Source organism: Oreochromis niloticus, unplaced genomic scaffold (assembly GCF_001858045.2).
Source record: "Oreochromis niloticus isolate F11D_XX unplaced genomic scaffold, O_niloticus_UMD_NMBU tig00007204_pilon, whole genome shotgun sequence".
NCBI lineage: Eukaryota > Metazoa > Chordata > Actinopteri > Cichliformes > Cichlidae > Oreochromis > Oreochromis niloticus.
Window position 1 is genome coordinate 88,806 of NW_020328420.1, and position 23,874 is coordinate 112,679.

At 38.6% G+C, this 23,874-nt stretch overlaps 1 protein-coding gene across 3 annotated transcripts; it reads right to left on the reverse strand.

The window, feature by feature from the left end:
- Positions 1 to 1,418: 1,418 nt before the first annotated feature.
- LOC106097127 (structural maintenance of chromosomes protein 3) lies at positions 1,419 to 15,201 on the reverse strand. 3 transcript variants are annotated; one of them, XM_019355036.2, is made up of 4 exons: positions 15,040 to 15,201; positions 14,691 to 14,815; positions 2,149 to 2,202; positions 1,419 to 2,029 (listed from the first exon to the last, which is right to left on the reverse strand). In XM_019355036.2, exons 2-4 carry the CDS (start codon positions 14,790 to 14,792, stop codon positions 1,742 to 1,744), a joined length of 444 nt encoding a protein of 147 aa, XP_019210581.1. In that variant the 5' UTR covers positions 14,793 to 14,815; positions 15,040 to 15,201; the 3' UTR covers positions 1,419 to 1,741. The 3 variants fall into 3 exon arrangements, with proteins under 3 accessions (XP_019210581.1, XP_025760587.1, XP_013122244.1); XM_025904802.1 differs by lacking the exons at positions 14,691 to 14,815; positions 15,040 to 15,201 and adding exons at positions 2,310 to 2,434; positions 2,656 to 2,944; XM_013266790.3 differs by lacking the exons at positions 1,419 to 2,029; positions 2,149 to 2,202 and adding exons at positions 13,969 to 14,413; positions 14,533 to 14,586 and having other exon boundaries at positions 14,691 to 14,813; positions 15,040 to 15,191.
- Positions 15,202 to 23,874: the final 8,673 nt, after the last annotated feature.

Consider the following 23,874-nt stretch of genomic DNA (forward strand, 5'->3'; position numbering starts at 1 on the left):
CAGAATGAATCCCTACAGAAATAGTCTCCGACAGGGGGCCTCAATTTGTCCCCCAAGCCTGGAAGGTTTTCTTTTCTTCCTTAGAAACCAAAATCTGCCTGAGCTGTGGATTCAACCTCCAAACCAGTGGGCACACAGAGAGGCATAGCCAAAAGCTTGAGGCCGCCCCGCAGCCCCAACCTAAAACCCTTCCACTTGGCCTACTCAGTTGCCCTGGATCTGCTGACAACTTTTTAACCTCTTCGACTACAGGTCAGTCTCTGTTTAAAGCTTCTGTGGATTATGAACCATCTTTGTTCCCTTCTACAGAGTTAGATCTCACAGTGCGTTCTGTACAACTCCAATGTCAGCGGGTTTGTACATCCTCGCACCGTTCATGATCAGAGATGGGCAGTAACGCGTTACAAGTAACCCGTGTAATCCGATTACTTTTTTCAAGTAACAAGTAAAGTAAGGGATTACTATTGCAAAACCGGTAATTAGATTACTGTTATTTTCCCATAAGCACGGGGCGATCTGCGTTAACTCACAAACGGAGATTTGCCGCGTTAATGCGGTTATGGCGTTAATGTCATTTTAATGAGATTAACGCTGACAGCACCAGTAGCAATATAAAGTGTCCTGAGATCCCAGGAAAAATGTGAATCCCTTTAAGAAAAAATAAAAATAAAAAAGGAAATCGTTGTACCCTACCACCCTCCAAAGACACAGGTGGCCTTTGGATTGAGAACATCTTTTGTAGACATCTCAAGTGGCATTCAATCCTTAGATGGCACCGCTCAGTCCTTAGCAGTACATTTCTACTATATAGAAAAACCAGCCAGAATATTCTTCACAGAATATATTAACTCTGTGGGTCAACATGTTACAGTATTGAAAATTCTACAACAGCTTGTGCATCTTGCTCCGTGCAGACAGATGCAATGAAATAAAAAATCATCTCACCCTGAGCAGGGACTTCTCATTATCAGCGCTGCGGTGCGTTCACGGTACATTGGTAAACTCAACACCCAAAAAAGTAATACTACGTGAAATGTATAAAAGGTGTTAATACAGGAAACCAGTAAAGGTATAACTATAGATGGAGCATGATGCTTATGAATCATGGACAAATAACACCAGTATTCTGGCTTTCATAATAAAGATGTCTGTGCTATTGACACGCAGATGTGGTTAACCCAATTCAATGCAAAAATATGAATGCTGCAAATTACCATAAAAATAAATGAATAAATAAATGATGAAAACATTCACAACAACAACAAGAATAATAATAATAGTTCTTATTAAATTATAAATACCGTCATCAATAATATGATAAACATCAGCATAAACTTTCTAGTGAGGGCATACTTGCATTTCACAAGAATGTGAGCAGGTTATTAATCTGTCATCTTATTGCTGAAGAATAGAAACAATAACAATAGCAGGTAAATGTCTTTATTGTGTGGCAATTTGCATTTTATATAAACATTGTTTCCACTTCTATATTTAAGTAATGGCAGAAAAATAAGTAACTACTGGAAATGTATTCTTAAAAGTTGTCATCAGCACATATGAGACTGTGGACAATGGTAGCTGATAGTGAAATGTTTTTTTTTATATTAGAATGTAAAGAAGAAGGACAGCTCTAAAAAAAAGTTAAACTGAGGTTAAGAGAAGCTGTACTATATGAAATAGAAACTAACCACAGATACAATAGATGCATTATTAGAGAAAAATGAAATGACTGACATGGAAGTTACAATTCTGCTTGCTTTTCCTCAAGGACTTCAATCAGTTTTTTCAGTTGTCCCAGTTTCATTTCAGTTTCCTCTATTTTCTCACCCAACTCTTCATTCTCCCTGTCAGTGTTAGCCTGTATTTCAATCGCATAATTCTTAATGTTCTCCATAAATGTGTCAACTTGAGGAAAATCATCAGGTAAAACTTTTGCAGATTTCTTCATCAGTGCGATCAACGGGTCAATAAGGCTCAAGTATTCACTCAACAGTTCAGAACCGAAGTTCACTCCTTCCTCACGGTCAGCCTGATGGGACAAAATGTAACAGTTTCATATTACAGGAAGTCAGTTTACTATGTTGTAACATTATACTGGTCAAATATATCTACAAGTTTCTTATTGCAGTTCTCTGAACATGTACTGACCTTCAGTCTGTCCAATTGTTGTTTTATGTTCTGATAGTTTTCTTTGAGTTGTTTCTGAAAATCCAGCATATACAGTTATTAAAAGAATTTAAATTACACCAGCAACTTTGTTTGTGGTGACTCGCAAAATTACTGAAGGTTAAGAAAAAAAACCTATTTACCAGCTCCTTGTCTATTAGTGTGCTTGAAAGGCAAACCAGAGACAGCAGTGTGAACATGAGGAACAAGCCTTTGGTGGTGCTGCAAACAGTCACTGCCGCCATCGCTGTTCTGAGTAACTCTGTCTCTAAGTGTAAGTTATACAGTGTTAAGAGTTGAACTGAAGGTTTACAAAACTGCAGCTGAACGTCTTCATTATCCAGTGGAGTTATCATTTGAAATTTTAAAAAGTGCGACTTTAAGGATTCACAAAAAATCACAACTGAAACAACTGAATTTGAAACATTTTTAATTTCTATATAAGAAAATGTGAAGTCTGTATAAACCATGTTATAGTGAGTTACTTACCTGTGATGTCAAAAGAAGCCGATGAATGAAGAAACGAAGATTTGGCTCATCACAAAATTCTTTTATACATCCTTGTGGTTACACCTCGCATTTTGCGTAACACTTTGTTTGTGTGTGTGTGTGTGTGTGCGTGTATGTGTGTGTGTGTGAGAGAGAGAGAGTGTGCTCGCGTGCATGTGCGGTTGGGTGTGCTGCAGTGTGGTCTGCGTGCAGAGGCATTAGCACTTAGCTTCCTCGGGTTTTCAGTTTTGTTTCACACAAAAAAAACCTGAAGATGCCAAGAAGACAACTAGAGAAAAAAAAGTGCACAAAACATACAACAAATAAATGTACTGTTTAAACATTTCAAATGTGCAAAAACAATTCTGTTCACCTTTTACATAATATGTAAATAGGCTTGGATGACAGCTGGGAATGATGCATAAAAGAAAAATGAAATTGCTGAATGTATATTGCATGAGATCCAGAAATTTAAAGAAACCTTTTTCTGTGGGGCGATCATGGCTCAAGAGTTGGCAGTTTATCTTGTAATCCGAAGGTTGCCGGTTCGAGCCCCGGCTCAGAAAGCCCCAGTCGTTATGTCCTTGGGCAAGACACTTCACCCATTGCCTACTGGTGGTGCTCAGAGGGCCCAGTGGCTCCAGTGTCCGGCAGCCTCGCCTCTGTCAGTGCGCCCCAGGACAGCTGTGGCTACAATGTAGCTTGTAATCACCAGTGTGTGAATTGGTGAATGACTGAATCTAGTGTAAAGTGCTTTGGGGTCCTTAGGGACTAAGTAAAGCTCTATACAAATACAGGCCATTTATAAATTAAAAAAATCTGTCCGTACTTTAAGATTCTCGTTCTTCTAAAGTGTCCGAGAACGCAGTTTGGTCATCTAAAAAGACAGGCACTTCGGTGAGATGAGATTGCCTTACACACTTCTCCATCAGGCGTCGGAAGTTGCCTGGGGAGTTTGTGACATCCTATTAAATTCAAAGAAGCCAAGGGGACTTAGGTTTGTTATCCTCAGCTACCTCCACCTGATAGTAACCGGACTTAGGGTCCATGACCGAAAACCATTTAGCTTCACTGAGAGCTGTGAATGTTTCCTCAGTCTTTGACAGGGTATATGCATCTTGGATAGTTCTTAGATTTAATTTACAGTAATCTATGCATAGCCTTTTCGACCCATTATTTTTCCTTGCCAATACAATTGGTGAGGGAAAAAGGCTTTGTGGCTCTCGAATGATACCTGCATCAAGTAGTTCTCTTAGACGTTGTTTACAGCCTCCCTGTCACTTGGGTATATGGGCCTTGGCCGTGCTTAGAGGGGCTTTTCATTGGTCAATTTGATTTGGTGTTTTACAACTGTGGTGTGGCCATGTGACATCTCAGCTTTTCCAGAATATGCTCTTTCCATTGCTCTGGGATGAGAGAATTATCAAGATTGAATGTGTGGTTGTCATTGTTTAGTTCATTTCAACTTGTAAGATTCATAGTTCGACTAGATGTTAGTGAACAAACATATTGGGCCGCACAGCTTGAGCAACAATGCTATTTGACTGCAACGTAACAGCATAGTCACTAACATTGTGTACAATGACAGGTACTTTACTGCTGACATTAAAAGGAATGTTTACTAAAGCCAACTCGAGAAAAAATCCACCTGGTAACTTGTATTGCTCATGCGACTCAAGGACAAAACTTGTGTTCCGGTTGTTCTTTCTTAATCTCACATTTCCGATCAGACAGTGTTTCTGTCTTGCAGGGATTGTCACTGTCCCTTTACTAAACAACGTGACAGGGCAGGAATGGGTACCATTCCTTTGTGCTTGGACAGCATGTTGAAAGATCATTGCAAACTGCTTAGAGTGTAGCTTGTGAATAAACTTGGGGCCATCTTGTCCACAAACCTTTAAAAGCACATTTGTCCCTATCAACAGCAGAATTTTACTGTTAAAGTGACATTCAGGAACAACAAGGGTCAAAATGACTAGTTGTTGTTCTTGTCGGGGAAAGGGAAAGCCATCAGGTAAAGCTTTCACAGATTTCTTCATTAGTGTGATCAATGGGTCCATAAGGCTCAAGTATTCACTCAACTGTTCGGAACCAAAGTTCACTCGTTCCTCATGCCCAGCCTGATGGGATCAAATGTAACAGTTTCATATTACATGAAGACAGTTCACTATGTTGTAACGTTATATTTGGTCACATATATCCACAGTTTGAAACGTTTTAATATCTATATAAGTAAATGTGAAGTCTTTGTAAAAACCATGTTATAGTGAGTTATTTACCAGTGATGTCAAAAGAAGCTGATGAATGAAGAAATGAAGATATCACAAAGTTCTTTTATACGTGCTTGTGGTTACAGCTCAGTTTTTTGCACAACTCTTTGTGTGTGTGTGTGTGTGTGTGTGTGTGCGTGTGCTGCAGTGTGGTCTGTGTGCAGAGGCATTAGCACTTAGCTCCTCAGGCTTTCATTTTTGTTTCACAGATATTTGCCTGTTTCACATGAAAATGCCAAGGTGACAACCAGAGGGAAAAAAAGTACACAAAACATACAACAAATACACATACTGTTTAAATATTTCAAATGTGCACAAACAATTCTGCTCACCTTTTACATAATTTGTCAATAGGTTTGGATGACAGCTGCGAATGATGCATAAAAGAAAAATAAAGTTTTTGTATGTCAATATCAGTCAGGCACAGGGTTTGATGAGGGGAGAAAACTAGTATGCTGATCATTCAGAGTCTTGCAAAGACCTTGAGTGATGGGCAGGTCTTCTACAGCAACACAAGGGAAGACACCAGCCTCCTCCGCAGCCACGCCACAGACCAGGCTCCGCCACAATGAGAAACTGTACTTATTGCTTGTTTCACTTTCCTGTAAACAAACCACATTTATGGAAAAAAGATTCACAAAGGTGATGATTTATGGCCTTGGCAACTCCCATTGTGTGAGTGCTTCTTTCTTTTACTCTCCTCCACTCTTTGCTATCTGGTGTGAGTGCAGCTGTGAGTACAGACTATTTCCACAGCTAGTAGCAAATCAAGGTCTTCACTCCAGTTAGATGATTCTTGCACTTGTTCCTCTCTTGTCCTCTGTCTTAGAAAACCCTCGGTGTTCCAGCTGTTACCTCCTCGCTGTCTCCTCTTGATTCATCCCTTGGAAAGAAAAATTCTACCTCAGATTCCCTCACATGTTCAACTTGAACCTGAAATGAATTCTCCCGACAAATCACCACTTCACTGATTAATCCTCAACCTTTGCTCATAGGGACACATTTGATCAACTGACTTATTTTTTTTTGTTAATAAAAACTTTAAATCTGTTCTTAGCCTTAGCCTGTGTGCTTTTGGGACTCCAGTTCTAGTATAACTATGAGAAAATGGGCTGACTATAGATGTGTACTCTGTAAGTCAACAGCAAAACTGAGTTGGTCTGTACATGCCTTACAATGGTGTAACACAGCATGGAAGCCCACAGGCATTCATGGACCAAGAATAACTAGTGTCGTGGAAAATTTAACAATAACCTGCAACACACCCAGCGAGCTTGATTTGAAGTGGGTTTAATAAACACATTGCAATGTGGAGAGAGCATCCCAGTGAAACACCAGGACCATCTCCGGATTGTGGCCACCGCCCTTACATCTTATATACAGAGACACATACAAAGAACATTCCACAAACTCTCACATGTTGGCCCCTTTCACGGGGGGGGGCTATACCTTCTCCCTCACGGAGAGAATTATGACCTCGTTTTCTGCTTGGCTGTCACCTAAGGATTTACATCCCTGATAAGCAGAAGGAGTCCCACTATCTGTTCAACGTCACCCATTATAATGGCCTCACTGTGTTAACTTTCCACATGCGTGTAAACTAGTGACAGGAGTTCTCTTACTATAGTAAAGTGAGAAAGTGATATTACTATAACTAATGTGATATGATTAAATATGTGATTAATACATGAGAAAAGAAATCTGCCACTACATTCCACCCTTTGTGATACCACAATTAAGAATGAAAAATAATTAATTAAGAATCACATAAAAACACATGGAGATTTCTTTTCGAACTACTGAACATCAGCACCATTGTGTACTCAAAGAATTCACAATGTCCATCTTCCCTAAAGTCAGAAGGAACCAACAAATTCACATTTTATGGTCACCTTCTCTCCATCTGAGTCTCCACCCTTTGTTCGAAGGATGGCAGTTATATCATAAAAGAAAACACAATATGAGATCATATAAGAAATGAAACAGTGCTCGTTTTTCATCTGCAAAGAAAACTTCATCCTCGGTTACATCAAGCTGCTCTTTCATAAGAACCCGTTGTTAAGATAAGGAAGTTTTTAGGTGTGTGATATATTTTCCCACTTTATCATTAAATCTCCCAATTTATTAACTGTTTCTGTAAAAGACCCCCTTCCCCAGTGTTATTAGGGATTGAGGCACACATGCCTCACCAAACATCACACACTCCTTTGTGCCATTTGCTTTGCCCTGTCCAGATGTTTGCCATCAAGGACACTGAATATGTCTGAACCTGTAGGTAAATTAATACCACAAACATATACTAACACTGATGTTAGTGCTTCTCAAGTTTTAAAGTAAAACCCAAAAGTAGCCATGAATTTCCACACAGCCAACATATATCAAACACTTCTGAGCTACATTTTACAACAGAATTATAGATCTTTCCTCTCTGTCTATGCAGTGTACTGTACTCTTTACTATTGTATGGCCATCAGCCAGTTTAAAAGGTGTAAACCCTCTCCAAGGCCATTTACAATTATCTTTACTGTGCCCACATCAGTGATTGGGGAAACCAAAACAACCACATTTAATTCTCAAAGAACAACCTCCTTCTTTAGGTGCTTCCAGCATGTTTGAGGTCTATCAAAATCCCTCAGTGAAATGTGATGAACCCCAAATCCTATCTTTACGGTGTCAAATGTGTCAAAGTTGAGTACACATGTCAAAAGAACTCACAACTGTTGTTACTATGTTTACTCAGACAATGAGGGCCTAATGCACTTACACATCAGGAACTGACATGCTAGATAATCAGTCTACCTACCCTACAAAATGTGCACAAGTTGCTGTAAAACTTGCATGCTATAATTACTCCAATCACTTTTACTCAGGCTCAGGACTCTAACAGAGTTTGTGATGTTTGGAGAGTCATGTAAATGCATATCATTTATAAAATGATTATTAACGTCACCCCAACGACCTCCTTAACTTAAAAACATACTAAGCTTTCCAGGGAAACTGATTGGCTGTTTAAGTAGGTGTGATCTGCATTCATTCGCTGATCCCTCTTGAGTGGCACAGAGTCTGCTCTGCAGTCGTTGAGTTGGAGCTTGGCACGCCCTTGTTGGAGGAGGGCGCTCTTTTCACCCCTCACCCTCTCGTTCCAACGCAGCTTTATGGTTATTGCTGTGGTTCTGGAATCTTCTCATGATGACTAGTAGGGCCCCAAACCGCACGACCTTTGACCTCAACCACTGCCTGGGCTGTCAGCTCTGCTATGAATGGTCCCTGCTTCTCGCTGGGTCTCTGAAGACTTCTGATCAGCACCCAGTCTCAGTCAGGAGATTCCACCGTTGGGACAATTTCTTCCAGCAATACTCTGGCTGCTGCACCTGTATTTTTTGCTAGGAGGAAAAACTTCTATTTGGAAAGCATGTCAACCATCATCAAACCACACTCTTTAGTTCAGTGAACTTCACTTATAGGCCATCAAAGCCTCATCTGAACATGGATGCACCACTTGCATAGATGTAATACCCGTAAATGAACTGTGAATCACACGAATCACTGCAAAAATCATAGAACAAAAACACTCATGGAAAACATAAAAACATTGTTTCATGTTAAACCTAGAATCCCTCCTTTTGACACATGGTCTCTCCCATGAGTCAACTCATCAGAACTAGGAGAATAACAAAAAGGAAAAGGTTAGTTACACAAATTCTCAGACAACATCATGGCTTCTCCTCTGGAGTAATTTCGCTTCAGCCCTGTAAACCCTGTGTTAAAGACTAAAATCAGCATTAATGTCATGGTAAGTGGGTCTAACTCTTGGCTCTGCCTGGAGCCTGCATCCACACCACAATTACCTAGAAACCAAAATCGGTGAGTAAATATGAACTTCACACTTGCAAACAACTGTAGGTTATAAGAGTAATAAGGCATCCAACACCACAGACAAAAGTGTGCCATATGCAGTTTATTTTCCCAAATCATTAAAACACTACTGTTACCATAATTTGCCCAAACCATGGATCATCCCATGTGTTTAATTAAAACTACTGTAACCAGTAATCTTAAGTAATGTCACTCAGTTGTTTTCACACTTTGAGCTCAACACCTTAAAATGAATAACGATATGATAATGAGCCCCACACTAAGATGTTCTGTAATCACTGCACAACCGTCTTCATTTCACTCATGTCTGCCTGTGTGATGCCAGAACCCTTAGAGAGGGAAAAAAAAAACATTAGCCAGTGGTTTGTCCTGGCAGGTCGGGCCTGGATCAACAGATTCCAGAGGTGTTGCTGTAAATCATGTGGTCAACCCTCCTTGTCTGTGAAAGGAGTGATACTGATTTTAACACAGTATGTGTTTCACATTGAATACACATTTTCCTCCTGTAGCATTTATCATTTGCCAACAATACAGTGTGTTACTGTAACCAACAAGCAGCCAGGAAAACACAGTTTTCTCCACACAAAATCAGTAACACAGAAAAGTGCTATCTAAAGGGTTAGGTCTGCAAGGCCCGCCCACACTCATGTGGACCTCCAGTCTCCCCCTCCTCTGGTCTCTGTCATCCTCCTGCTCCTGCAAAAACAAGCAAACAAAAACACATACATCCACCCCTTTTTCACTGTTTAGGGTTTATTAGGCATTAGCATTGATTAATCCTAAAATAGTTACCGTCTTCTCAATTTCAAGTCAGTCACACTTAGTCCACATCATCAGTCCAGTCACAGTCCATTCATATGTATTTATACCAATCACATGCATTTATCCAGTCACATGCAATCGTACCAATCATTGCTGATAGTGGAAAACCGTGCATGAATTTAAATATCCACTGACAGCAATATTACATCATTCCAAAAATAAAAACAATTCTTGTTGCTTTTGAAATGGATTGAATCGCTACAATCCTTTTAAACACGGGACTTACCATAATATGGTCAGCGTCCTAGGTAGGTGAATTTCCTCAGAAGCCCATTGTAATCTAGAGAAGCTCACCTTATATTTGCTCTCAATTAAAGTATTTTATAGCGCTTTTACTTCCAATCTTGCATGCCTGCTTTTAAATCATCAACACACAAAATCTCACCCCCAGAGAGATGATACCTGGAAGGTTTTTTTTTCTCCCTAAGTGCACTGTTACAAAAAACCCCCCAAACATATTAGGCCTTGTTCAGGACATGTCTAAATATATATATATATATATATAAAAAAATAAACCTGTGTTTCTCTTACAAAAGAAAACAACCCTAACCTAACTGTCAAAATCAGCCTGCTACTAAAACAAAAAAACAAAAAAAAACAACAACCCTCAAATCATTTTATTTTTACCTTTGTTGCGATCCTACGGACTTTTCTCAACCTCCACAAGACAGCTGGCCACAGTTTTCCAACCCAATTTTCATGTGTTCTCACATTAACAATAACAGCCTTCATTTTTCCTCCATGCTCTCTTCTCCCCACTTCTCACAGCTTCTGTCTCTCTCATGCATCTGCAGCAGTTCACGGTTGTGGCGTGTCAGGGGCCCAGTGGGCCGTTCTTCTTCAGCTTTGCCTTTTGTCTTTCAATCTTTTCAGTCTCTGTCTTTGCCATTTCAACTCCTAGTATGGCAAATGTGAAACTCAGACAGTCTTCTCAAGTCCATTCACACATAGTGATGTCGCAGGTGAACCTCCCAGCTTGTGATCAGGAGCGCATGCTTCCATGGTATTTATACATGCTGCTGAACCCTTTAAGGTTTAGGGTTTAGGGCAGTGTTCGAAGCTTGTTCCTCAGGTTAAGATGTACATGGAGTGAAGCTGTGTAATATTCAGCCAAAACATGGGCTGGGTGTGGTTCCAATTATGTTAAGCTATCATTTTGCTCCGGCCGCTGAGCTTGTGGAGGACGTTGATCCAATTCCGTAGCCACCTGTACTAACACACTAAGACATATTATATGTCATTTTCATCACTACTTATTAACACTTTCCCTCTCTTATTCTTCTGTCCACATTTTAACACATCTCTTTCCATCACTCTTGGTTATACACCACCCACACCACTTCTTACACACACACACACACACACACACACACACACACACAGTTTTCTTTACTGCATTCCTCAGTTTCTACTCACTTCATACTACATGTTTTCTTTCCCATATTTCTGAAAGAAGAAAAAAATCACACAATCAAAACCTGGATTTGCCCGGACCACCAGTAGGTAAATGGACTGGTTCTTATATAGCGCTCTTCTACTCATCTGAGCACTCAAACTTGTGCATTCACCCATTCACATGAAAGTTCTCATAAAACTGTCAGTCACAATGGTGGAGGGGTGATGATGATTGATAGAGTTGACCATGAATTCCTCTATCTGATAGCTGAAGCTTATCCTAAGCACATCAGCAAATCTACAACAGAATGGCTGAAAAAGAAAATCAATCACGGTTTTTCCATTGTGCAGGGAAAGTCCAGATTTTGACCTGATTTAGATGCTGTGATGGGACTTCAAGAAAAGTGGATATAAATGAATGTCCCAAAAACCCAGCAAATTGGGGCATTGTTGTAAAAATTATGCCAATGTCACTTTTTACCTGGCTCGAATTCAAAGTACACATCAAGTCAAGTAGGCTCAAAATGCCTGGATGTGCTCTTGCTCTGCTTGTATCAAGAGTGCATCAGTAGTGAGTTCTGTGTACTTGGTGCAGCCAAGTATCCTAAAATGCATTCTGTCTGGAACAAAATAAGACATTACTTATTTGCAAAAGTCCTCCAAGGTTCTTGGACGTCTCCATTCCTGCTGGTTTAACAGACAGTGGTCAGCTGACCAGGACGCTGAGGCTCGCCACCGAGAACGCCTGACTTGCACATCACTTTCAGAATCAGTCATGGCCATTGATCACCAACCATTGATCGAAGATTGATCAATGGCCATGAGTACCATTCACAGATATTTGGGGAATGGCTGCAATCACAGCATCATTTACGCGAAAGGGAAAGACTATCTGAATTGAGTAGGAGGCCTAAGGGTATCTTTCATCATCTTACAATGCTGTGATTGCAGCCATTCGCCAACTCTCTGTGACTGGTACTCAGGGCTATTGATCAGTGGTCTCTGATTAATTTGCATATTAATAATCAAGGAACTGTCCATTGTTCCTTCAGTGGGCTGGTTTCAGTTATTGTGCAAATGTACTGTTTATAAGGTTGGGGAAAGTAACTTGGATAAGTGACGAAATGTTTCACCCACTGAAAACCCTGCATCCAGATGAACAGAATCAACCCTTTGGGAAAAATAAAGCAGTTTAGTAAAAGACAACAGTTTTTCTTAGGATACCAAACATAATATATGCATATGGTGTAATACCCTATATTTCACCATCTACATTCTACTGTTTTATGATTTAATGCATTATTTAATGCCTTTTTTAAAAGCAGAAAAGATGTTTCTCAACATTTCTGCATCACTTTCAATAGAATAAATAATTTTATTTTTCTTCTATAATCCCAAACTTCAGGTACTGGAACGAAATAACTCAAATCTATGTAAACTATTTACATACTTTTTTAAAGGTGAAAGCTGTCAGCATGACTTGTTGTGACAATATGTTTTTGTGTTGCAACTCACTTTTCTCCTGTGTTTAAGATGAGTGGGGTTAAGAGTTCTGTCTACTTGTGGGGTCTCTGGTTTCTACCTTCGCTGTCAAACCTGCATATAATCAAACTCATCACTGACTGGATCTGAGGACCATCACAAACCTCTAATATCTCTAAAATTTAGAGTCATTCTCCTCACATACAAGGTCTTGAATAAACAGGTCTCGTCTTATATTAAAGACCTCATAATACATTACCACTATAAAAAACCCACCTGTGCATTGAATCATTAGTTGCTATTATTGAACTCTGGTTCTTTCCCATAGTGTCTTTTATCCTGTTTACCTCTGCTCTTTTCTTTTTCTCCTCACCCCTAACATCTTGCAGGAGATTGCTGCACCTCCCTGAGCAAGGCTCTGCTGGAGGGTTCTTCCTGTTAAAAGGGAAAACACTGCCACCAAGTTTTTTCTTTAATATTTTAGGGTCAATATAAATTACACATTATGGAGAAATACAAAACTAGATAAAAGATCTCTTCACCTGGTTTAAAGAATAACGAAGTAATGTAATCTATTTATCTGTATCTAACAAAGCTCTTATTTTCTCCACGTCTTTGGCCTGCTAAAGATGCAACTAGAGCTATTTCTTAGCTTTAACCAATGACTTTATAGTAAATAGTGTGGCTCAACATGTTACAGTACTGAAAATTCTACAACAGCTTGTGCATCTTGCTCCGTGCAGACAGATGCAATGAAATAAAAAATCATCTCACCCTGAGCAGGGACTTCTCATTATCAGCGCTGCGGTGCGTTCATGGTACATTGGTAAACTCAACACTCAGTAACATTTAAAATAAAATAAAAATAAAATACCATTGGCAATAAAATAACCCTGGGTTACACTCCGGAAAGCGAGCCTGAGCTCTGCGTGATCCGCTAATGATGCTACTACTGAGAGTAAAGTCTGGCTACACAAATCATGGACAAATAACACCAGTATTATGGCTTTCATAATAAAGATGTCTGTGCTATTGACACGCAGATGTGGTTAGCCCAATTCAATGCAAAAATATGAATGCTGCAAATTACCATAAAAAATAAATGAATAAATAAATGATGAAAACATTCACAACAACAACAAGAATAATAATAATAATAGTTCTTATTAAATTATAAATACCGTCATCATTTATATGATAAACATCAGCATAAACTTTCTGCTGAGGGCATACTCTCATTTCACAAGAATGTGAGCAGGTTATTAATCTGTCATCTTATTGCTGAAGAATAGAAACAATAACAGTAGTAGGTAAATGTCTTTATTGTATGGCAGTTTGCAGTTTATATAAACATTGTTTCCACTTCTATATTTAAGTTATGGCAGAAAAATAAGTAACTACTGGAAATGTATTCTTAAAAGTTGTCATCAGCACATATGAGACTGGACAATGGTAGCTGATAGTGAAATGTTTTTTTTTTTGTTAATATCAGACAGTAAAGAAGAAGGACAGCTCTAAAAAAAAGTTAAACTGAAGTTAAGAGAAGCTGTACTATATGAAATAGAAACTAACCACAGATACAAAAGATGCATTATTAAAGAAAAATGAAATGACTGACATGGAATTTACAATTCAGCTTGCTTTTCCTCGAGGACTTCAATCAGTTTTTTCAGTTGTCCCAGTTTCATTTCACGTTCCTCTATTTTCTCACCCATCTCCTCATTCTCCCTGACATTATTAGCCTTTATTTCAATCGCATAATACATAATGTTCTCTATAAATTTGTCAACTTGAGGAAAACCATCAGGTAAAACCTTTGCAGATTTCTTCATCAGTGCGATCAACGGGTCCACAAGGCTCAAGTATTCACTCAGCAGTTCAGAACGTAAGTTCACTCTTTCCTCACGCTCAGCCTGATGGGATAAAATGTAATAGTTTCATATTACAGGAATGCAGTTTACTATGTTGTAACATTATACTGGTCACATATATCCACAAGTTTCTCATAGCGGTTCTCTGAACATGTACTGACCTTCAGTCTGTCCATTTGTTGTTTCATGTTCTGATAGTTTTCTTTGAGTTGTTTCTGAAAATCCAGCATATACAGTTATTAAAAGAATTTAAATTACACCAGCAACTTTGTTTGTGGTGACCAGCAAAATTACTGAAGCATAAGAAAAAACAATTTACCAGCTCCTTGTCTATCAGTGCACTTGAAAGGCAAACCAGAGACAGCAGGGTGAACATGAGGAACAAGCCTTTGGTGGTGCTGCAAACAGTCACTGCTGCCATTGCTGTTCTTAGTAACTCTGTCTCTAAGTCAAAGTTGTACAGCGTTAAAATTTGAATGGAAGGTTTACAAACTGCAGCTGACTGTCTTCATTATCCAGTGGAGTTATCATTCAAAAAAGTGCAACTTTAAGGATTCACAAAGAATCACAACTGAAAAACTCAAATTACAACTCAATCTGAAACATTTTAATTTCTATATTAAAAAAATGTGAAGTCTGTATAAACCATGTTACAGTGATTTACTTACCTGTGATGTCAAAAGAAGCTGATGAATGAAGAAATGAAAATACGGCACATCACAAAGTTCTTTTATACATGCTTGTGGTTACACCTCCCATTTTGCGCAACTGTTTGTGTGTGTGTGTGTCACTGTCAGTGTATGTTACGTCCCTCTGCAGCCTCTAATCTGCTCAGTGTGTTCAGCTGGTGCTAATTGGCCACACCTAGTCAGGTGTGCATAAAAGCTTACCTGAGCTACCTGAGAGCTCACTTGTCTTTGCCTTGGTGGCACCAGCCATTTTAGCGAACCTGCTATGCCATTTTAAGAAAAACCTCTTCTCACACTCACTCTGATATTCATCTCCTTTTTTATGTTGCGGCTTTGAGCCGGGTCGTAACATAAGTGGGGGCTCGTCCGGGATCTTTGGACATTTTAGTGGAGACTGAATATCAGTTTGTTTTACTTTTAAGTGGGTGAGTGATGGTGTTTACTGTGATTGAGCAACGTCCCTTTAGTGTGTTTCAGCTGGGTGGCTGTGCTGCCCTTCCATCGAAGCACTTGTTTGTTGTTTTGCTTTATTGTTTTAGTTTATTGTGTTTGGTGGTTATCCTGGGTGGGGGTATGCTTCAGAGTTTGGTAGGAGACTATACCTCTGGTCTGCTGCCTACCCTTGAGTTTGCGTTTAAAGTTGCCTCGAGCCCGGTACACCACTGAAGACTAGACAGGTCAAGTTTTGTTTTTAGCGTTTTAGGCTGGGAGTTGCACATAGTAAACCAGTGGCACCAAACTTGGTAGGAGGTTTGAGACCCACACTGAACACATACCTCAGTCCACTTGCCAAGGGTGCAAACTCCCGTGAACACGTAAACATTCGTCCCGTTTCTCATGGGGCCCTGCTAGCTTGAGCGACACACATGTCTAAGTTAAAAAATAGCACATGGATGCATGTAACATAAGTACAGAACGAGAAAGTTTTCACGTATCTCATGATACAAATGCAGTAACATACCTTACGTTAGAAACAAACTTAACACTGAAATTGATTAAAATATTATTGCAACTTACATGGACTTTATACAGCTTATTCCTGTGCATGACAGACTGCTCTATACAGTTTACTGAGCGCATCCGTTATTAATGCTGCTGTGCACAAAGCTCCAACAACCCCCATAATGATAATTTATGGTACAGACCAGCGGTTCATTACAGCAGGTTTGGCTGCATTTGAGGTCCTGTCTCTGTTCCTGATAGGTTCCCAACATCCCTGCCTTTGATCAGATCATTACCCTCTGTGTATTTACCCATATGGAAAAGAAATAGTAAAAACTTATAAAAGACTTGCATAAGATGTGGCCTACTTCATATAGTGAATCATATAAGGCTTTTTATGATTTACTCATGAAAGTGGCCACTTTCTCATTACTTTCATATATTGTTTTAGTAAGTATCCAAAACATACAAGTTTCATTTATATAATTTTTCAAGGGATCTTATATCTGTTTTCACTCTTGTATGCTTTTCATACAAGTTTCACACAAGACAGATACAAACTTTATAAGATTTATATGTATCTTACTGTAGAAGATACAGTAAGATACAGTAAGATGTGTCAGTCTTACTGTAGAAACAGTAAGGACTGTTTCTACAGTAAGACTGACACATTCCCAGATCGTACAGCTGATCATATAGACTATTTTCACAGCTAGTAGCACATCAAAGTCTTCACTCCAGTTAAATGATTCCTACACCTGTTCCTCTCTTGTCCTCTGTCTTAGAAAACCCTCGGTGTTCCAGCTGTTACCTCCTCACTGTCTCCTCTTTATTCATACCTTAGAAAAGGAAAATTCTACCTCAGATTCCCTCACATGTTCAGCTTGACACCTTAAAGGAATTCTCCCGACAAATCACCACTTCACTGATTAATCCTCTACCTTTGCTCATAGGGACACATTTGATCAACTGACTCATTTAGTTTTGTTAATAAAAACTGTAAATCTGTTCTTAGCCTTAGCCTGTGTGCTTTTGGGACTCCAGTTCTAGTATAACTATGAGAAAATGGTCTGACTATAGATGTGTACTCTGTAAGTCAGCAGCAAAACTGAGTTGGTCTGTCCATGCCTTACAATGTTGTAACATAGCATGGAAGCCTACAGGCATTCACGGACCAAGACTACTAGAGTAAACACTGCACCTCTAACTGAGCGCTTGTATTGAAATAGTCAGACAAACAAAGATCACAGAATACTGACTGAGATCACAAGAGGGCGCCAAACCATGAGAAACAAACAAACACTGGACACATTTGACCTACACACAATGATGTTTGAAGTTTGTCATATATCCAAAAGTCAAGGGTTTTATAATCATTAACTTTCTTAATACAGGATGCAGGAGAGCGAAAATTTGACATTAATGCTGCCAGTGCCTCTGGGTGTGAGGAACAATGTAAACTTTACTAAACTAAAGCAGTATTTATTTTTAGTTGTTGTAGTTATCAGCACTATACTAGTTTAATAATTATTAATCACAGCTTGGACAACATTAAAGTATCGTGAAGTTGAGTAGACTCAACAATAAAATACAATACTGTATCTCCTACTTCTAAATGAACATAAGAGATAACTTAAAATAAGGTTTTGGCATAATAACTAGTTACCGTGCTCGTTACCACAATAATAACGTAGTTACTGTAACGCGTTACTTAATAACGCGTTAGTCCCAACACTGGTGTTAACATACAACACAGGTCATGAACAAGATTTTTTTTTTAATTTTTTATTGTAAGTGGGCTAAAGCAGTTAATTAAAAGTAGTCTAACATAAATATAAATGCTGGAATTTGATTATTTTAATAAACCATGTAACTTGGATGGATTCGATGCTGCTGTGACCACAGTTCACACGTCTGCTGTTGCTCACAGTGGTCCAAGGGATCGCTCAGGGAGTTTGTGTGTTCGCTCAGACACATGAAAAATTAGTGGGAACATTGGAGTTGACCATGAATTCCTCTATGTGAAGCCATCTATCTGATAGCTGAAGCTTGGCTCAAATTGGGTCATGCAACAGGGCACTTATCCTAAGCACACCAGCAAATCTACAAAAGTATGGCTGAAAAAGAAAATCAATCAAGGTTTTTCCATTGTGCAGGGAAAATCCAGATTTTGACCTGATTTAGATGCTGTGGTGGGACTTCAAGAAAAGTGTATATAAATGAATGTCCCAAAAACCCAGCATTGTTGTAAAAATTCTGCCCAATTATGGCAAAATTCCTTTTGATCTTAAATACAGTTTCCTGTGTCATGAAAGTTGCTCACTTTTTACCTGGTTCGAATTCAAAGTACACATCAAGTCAAGTAGGCTCAAAATGCTCTTGTTCCGCTTCTGTCAAGAGTGCATCAGTAGTGAGTTCTGTGTACTTGGTGCAGCCAAGTATTCTAAAATGCATTTTGTCTGAAACGAAATAGGACATTACTTATTTGCAAAAGCCCTCCAATGTTTTTGGACATCTCCATTCCAGCTGGTTTAACAGAGAGCTCTCCCTATCAGTTGTCAGCTGACCAAGAGGCTGAGGCTCACCAGAGAGAACACCTGACTCGCACATCACTTTCAAAATCCCTGCTGACTTTTGCCACTTAGTGAAGCACAAATCTTCAAAAATGACACTTCTGTGAAAACCCAAAAGGATTACTGGATATGGATTAAAGGATACGTATATACACTCACACACATACATCAGGGGCTACAATAATAATGAGGCACATTTCCAGCAACAGCATTACGTTTTAAAATAGTAAATATACAGAATGTAACTTTGTAAAGGTTTATATCCATTGAAATGTCATCTGTAATTAAGAGTATCCATACACAGTAACAATTTCCAGAACACTTTCTAAAAAAATACATCTATTATTTTTATCTGTAGTAATGCCATTTTATTGCAAATACCTATTAAATCAAAACCGATATTACAGTTGATGCAATCAAAAGTGACCTATTTCTTTTTATTCTTCTGTGTTGTTTTTCAGAAAAATAACTTTAGTTACTATAACTACGTTGGACCGGAAACAAATATGACAGTAAATTAAACAGAAAGAACATGTGCTGTAAGGTCGCTGTAGCAGAAGTCATCTCCACTGAAGCCCCCTCACAGCAGAGGGCCAGTCATGCTGTTTATTAGGATTTGCTAGTTTTCAGTGAGAAAAAACATTTTCATCAAGTTTTAAATCCTTTCGTTGCTCTTTTCTCTGCGATTGTCATAAATTCGTCGTCCTCTTTTCAAGCCTTAGCTCGCTTTTATTTTGAAATATGAGTCTTGTGATCAGAGATGAATCTGTGCTGCATGATGTGCGTAACATCAGAGCGATAAAAGCCAGCTTTGCCTTTCAGTGATTCGCAGTAAGGACATAAATGACCTAAACTGAGACTGAAAAAAAGTGCAGTCAGTTAAATGTTAGCTCACCTAACATGTAGCAGTGTTTACATGTAGCCATGTTTGACAGACTCCAGGGCTTTGATACCATAAGATGCCTCATATCCTCACAGACTCATGAGATCACACAGGTGGTCTGACCTGCTCGTGTCACACTGTGCTGTCTGTCCGTCCGTTGTTTTTCTCCTGCAGTGATGTTATGTAGCAGAAAAACAGTTGGATGCTCGAAAAGTGCAGAGCGATGGGTGACGTGTGGAGTACATCACAGTCTGTGTGTGTTCAACAGCTGTTAGAGCCACACTTTGTCCTGTCTGTGGTTTAACTGCTGGATTTATTTTATGTCAACACTCACAAACTGTCAGCAAAGCAAAACTTCATGATTGGATGATCCCGTGTCACGTCCACAGTGTCAAACGTGCACAGAGACAGTGACACCCACAGAGAAACCCTCAGCTTGGTGTCCATTGCAAATCTGCACCTGTTGTCTTGTTTCTACTTTCTTTGTTGAACTCAGAAACTCGAGACTTGAGATGAAGAAAAATGTTAAATAATGGAATAAAAAAAAGATGATTATTTAAAAAAGTAAAGTAAAATTATATAAATAAATGAGGTGATGATATTTCTGTTTACTTTAGAAGTTATTATACACTGTATGCTGTGATTCTGATCTGGGAAACATTAAAGACATTCATAGCCAGACTGCTGACTTTGTGTTTTTATTCAGTCGCCTAACAGAAGTGCAGTAAGAAACGATTTACCCCATCCTGATTTCTTAGCTATTTGCATATTTGCCACACTTATGTTTCAGATCATGAAGCACATTTTTATGAGAGAAAGAGCAGCACATCTCGAGCTGCCACGTTGCTGAAACCGTCTACCCACATTCAAGTAAGATTGTCATCCTCTTGGTTATAGACAGATCCCCGAAGGCTGCCCGCTTCATTGCTCTCAATAAACTTCCCACTGCTTCTGAAACTGCTAAAATCTTAGTAAACCATGTTTTCAGACTCCGCAGAATCCGTACAGAAATAGTTTCTGACAGGGGGCCTCAATTTGTCCCCCAAGCCTGGAAGGTTTTTTCCTGTTCTTCCTTAGGAGCCAAAGTCTGCCTGAGCTGTGGATTCAACCTCCAAACCAATGGGCACACAGAGAGGCTTAGACAAGAGCTTGAGGCCGCCCTGCAGCCCCAACCTATAACACTTCCACTTGGCCTACTCAGTTGCCCTGGATTGGTTGCTGACAACTTTTTAACCTCTTTGGCTACAGGTCAGTCTCCGTTAAAAGCTTCTGTGGATTATGAACCATCTTTGTTCCCTTCTACAGAGTTACATCTCACAGTGCGTTCTGTACAACTCCAATGTCAGCAGGTTTGTACATCCTCACACCGCTTATGATAGAATACAAATTGTACTAAATGTGGACGTACATGGTGACGAAGGCCAACTGACATTAAATTTGCCAGTGCACCCACATGCAGGCATTGCTGCACAACTAGAGCATATTTAAGAATTATATCTTTTTAAAGTAATCACATTTTATATTAAATATAACAGAACACTGACCTTTGGTATTGAATCTAAAGAATACATTTCTCCTGAAAATGAAGGCAGGACAGAAATCACTGGTGATATGATTTAAACAAATAAAAATGAAATCACATTTGTTAGAGCAAGCTTTTAATAGACTATAAGTTCACAAAAACAAAAGCGAGGAAAACAGGGCTATTTACACACACACACACACACACACACACACACACACACACACACACACACACACACACACACACATAGGAAGAGGGGATATGGATGTAAATGTAGACAATCACAAGGGGAAGACAAAAGTCAACCGAAGACACAAAAAATGACCATCAAAATAAAGACAGGGGAAAATCCAATGTATAACTACTAACCACGAACACAAGAAACTCACACTGAACACGAAGATTTGACTTTGGCTAGTGTTAAAATTAAAACCTTGACAAACCCACTGTGCATATAAAAGAAAATAACAAAAGACAGATTTAAGGAATGTGAAGCATTTTATTAAGAATTCAAGGTAAATAACGGCATTGCATGAGCTAAACTTTGTGGAAATGAAGTTCGCGTTTTCCTGTAAAACAAAAGTGAATATTACCACTTCTAGAAAACATAGGCACACAGACACACCCACAGACAAGCCAAGTCACGCACAGGTAAGCTGTGTCATGGGGAAGGGGGAGGGGACACTCGAAGCATATAAAGCATTTTGTGGTGTGTGTCCTTCGTATTATCATTTATCAGTTCCCCTGTAGCAGGTGGAAAAACCCCAGCAACACTGTACTATAAGAGGATATTGCAGGTAGATTTTTATACAACATTTCCATTCAAATTAAAACATTTCACTTTAAAGATTTAAGAAGGAAATTTATAAATGTACTTTATGCTTTGTTTTTTGTTTTTTTCCAGAACAGTGATGGCAGCTGTGAACTTATCCAGAAGCAAAGGAGTGAGTGGTGTCACAACTACCAGGGGTTTATTCATCATTTTCACCCTGTTGGTTCTGGTCAACCTTTCAAGCTCACTGATAAAGAAGGACCAACTGGTAAAATGATTGTGATATATTTATATCTATATATTTTTTTGATCTGTTGTAGTTTTACTTTTATCAGTTAGACTGTTTGCCTTCACATGTTTCACATGGCTGCTTGTGGACATTCTCTATCTGGATTTGCAGGAAGAACTGAAAGAAAACATTCAGAAGTTACAACAAGCAGCAGTGACAAGGAAGGTGAGTCTGTCTCTGTCCATGTTGTGGGCATGAATGAGTAATGTGGAATATCTATAACTGCCAATATAAATATTTATAAATCTATTGAACAACCAAAGCCCCCCAAAATCTAGAAGAATATAATAGTATTTTTATACATTTGTCTCGTTTCATTTTCTCCTCCAGGATAATCTCAAGTTAGACAGATCCTATATTCCACTATTCTATGATGATTTTATGCGCTTATTGGACATTTTGTCTGAAACTCTAAATACAACAATGGGAGATTTTCCACCAATGTTGGATTTAATGAATGACGTAAAAACATTCCTGAAAGCCACCAAGAAGTACGTAGACAAATACCTTGAGACGACAGCTGGAGAAATCAAGGACTATGAAGAGAAACTAAATGTTGTGATGGAGCGGCTAACACACCTAGAGAAACATAAAGATGAATTGTAACACATCAGTCTGCATCTGTCTCTTATATTGTGTGTATTGTGTTTGCAAATCTTCTCTTTTATACCGTGCAGTTTCTGTTCAAAGTTTTTGCCTTGAGAGTGGCCTTGGTATTTTAAATTGCTGAATAAAGCTAACTGTAAACTTGGGTTTAACCTGAAAAAATAACTTGTCAAGTTTTTTTTTATCATTATCTTCATTATAAAAAAGTTGTAATGCAAGTACAAACCACTGATCATGGGGATTTTGTGTGTGAAGTAGTTGATAGTTATTATTGATTTATATAAAATACTTTAATGTGAATAAAAATTGTTAATAAAACTGTTATCCTTTGCTTTTTTTGCCTTTTTTCCCAGAAGGAAGTACGGCAACTGTGGCTGATTGGTGTCCATTGTTTACTGACTCACAAAAATTTAAATTCTATAACCCACAAAGTAGAGAATATCAATCAGCTGTTTAGCTGCTTTTGACTAACTAGTTTATATACTCTATATTTTATATATCCTTTCTTTCATTACCATTCTGACATAAAAGGGCCAGGCTATGTTTTCTAGTTATACCTCAATGAGGTGATGAGGATAATGAACTATCTGGTCAAGCTCCCTTTAATGCTACCGGACTAAAAGCACAGGAATATTCTAGACTAAATCTATGATTTTTATGAAAACATCAACCACCAAAGATGTACATTTCTTTGTCAAGTACAATTAGTAAAACGAACTATTTTAAAGGTATATCTGAAGAATCATTGTCTGCGAATAAAGACATTAAAGTTGTTATAAATGCCTATTTTTACAAACTGTGAAATTCACAAGAAAAGACGACAGCTGTGGCTGACTGCTGAAATTGGCCATGTGCAAACCTACAACACATGCAGTCATTATCAAATGATAACATGTGAGAAACACAGAAACAAATAGATGTAAAAAGCACACTGCAAATAAAGACATCCAAGTGTCTGACTTGTACTTCTTATACTTTTGTTTAGAGTGTTTGCATCAAATTATGAACACTAGTATCTCCATAGATAGTTAGGTTATTAATATATTACTTCATGCTAATGTTGCTCAATATATGTTGTGTCCATTTTAGTGTTAAGATATACTATTGATCATATGATAAAGATTATTTGAATATTAAATGAAAAACTGAAAACTGTTATTATTGGAAAACTGGAATATGAACTGGTCTCATTATTAACAAAAGTGATGCTGGCTCTAACATTGG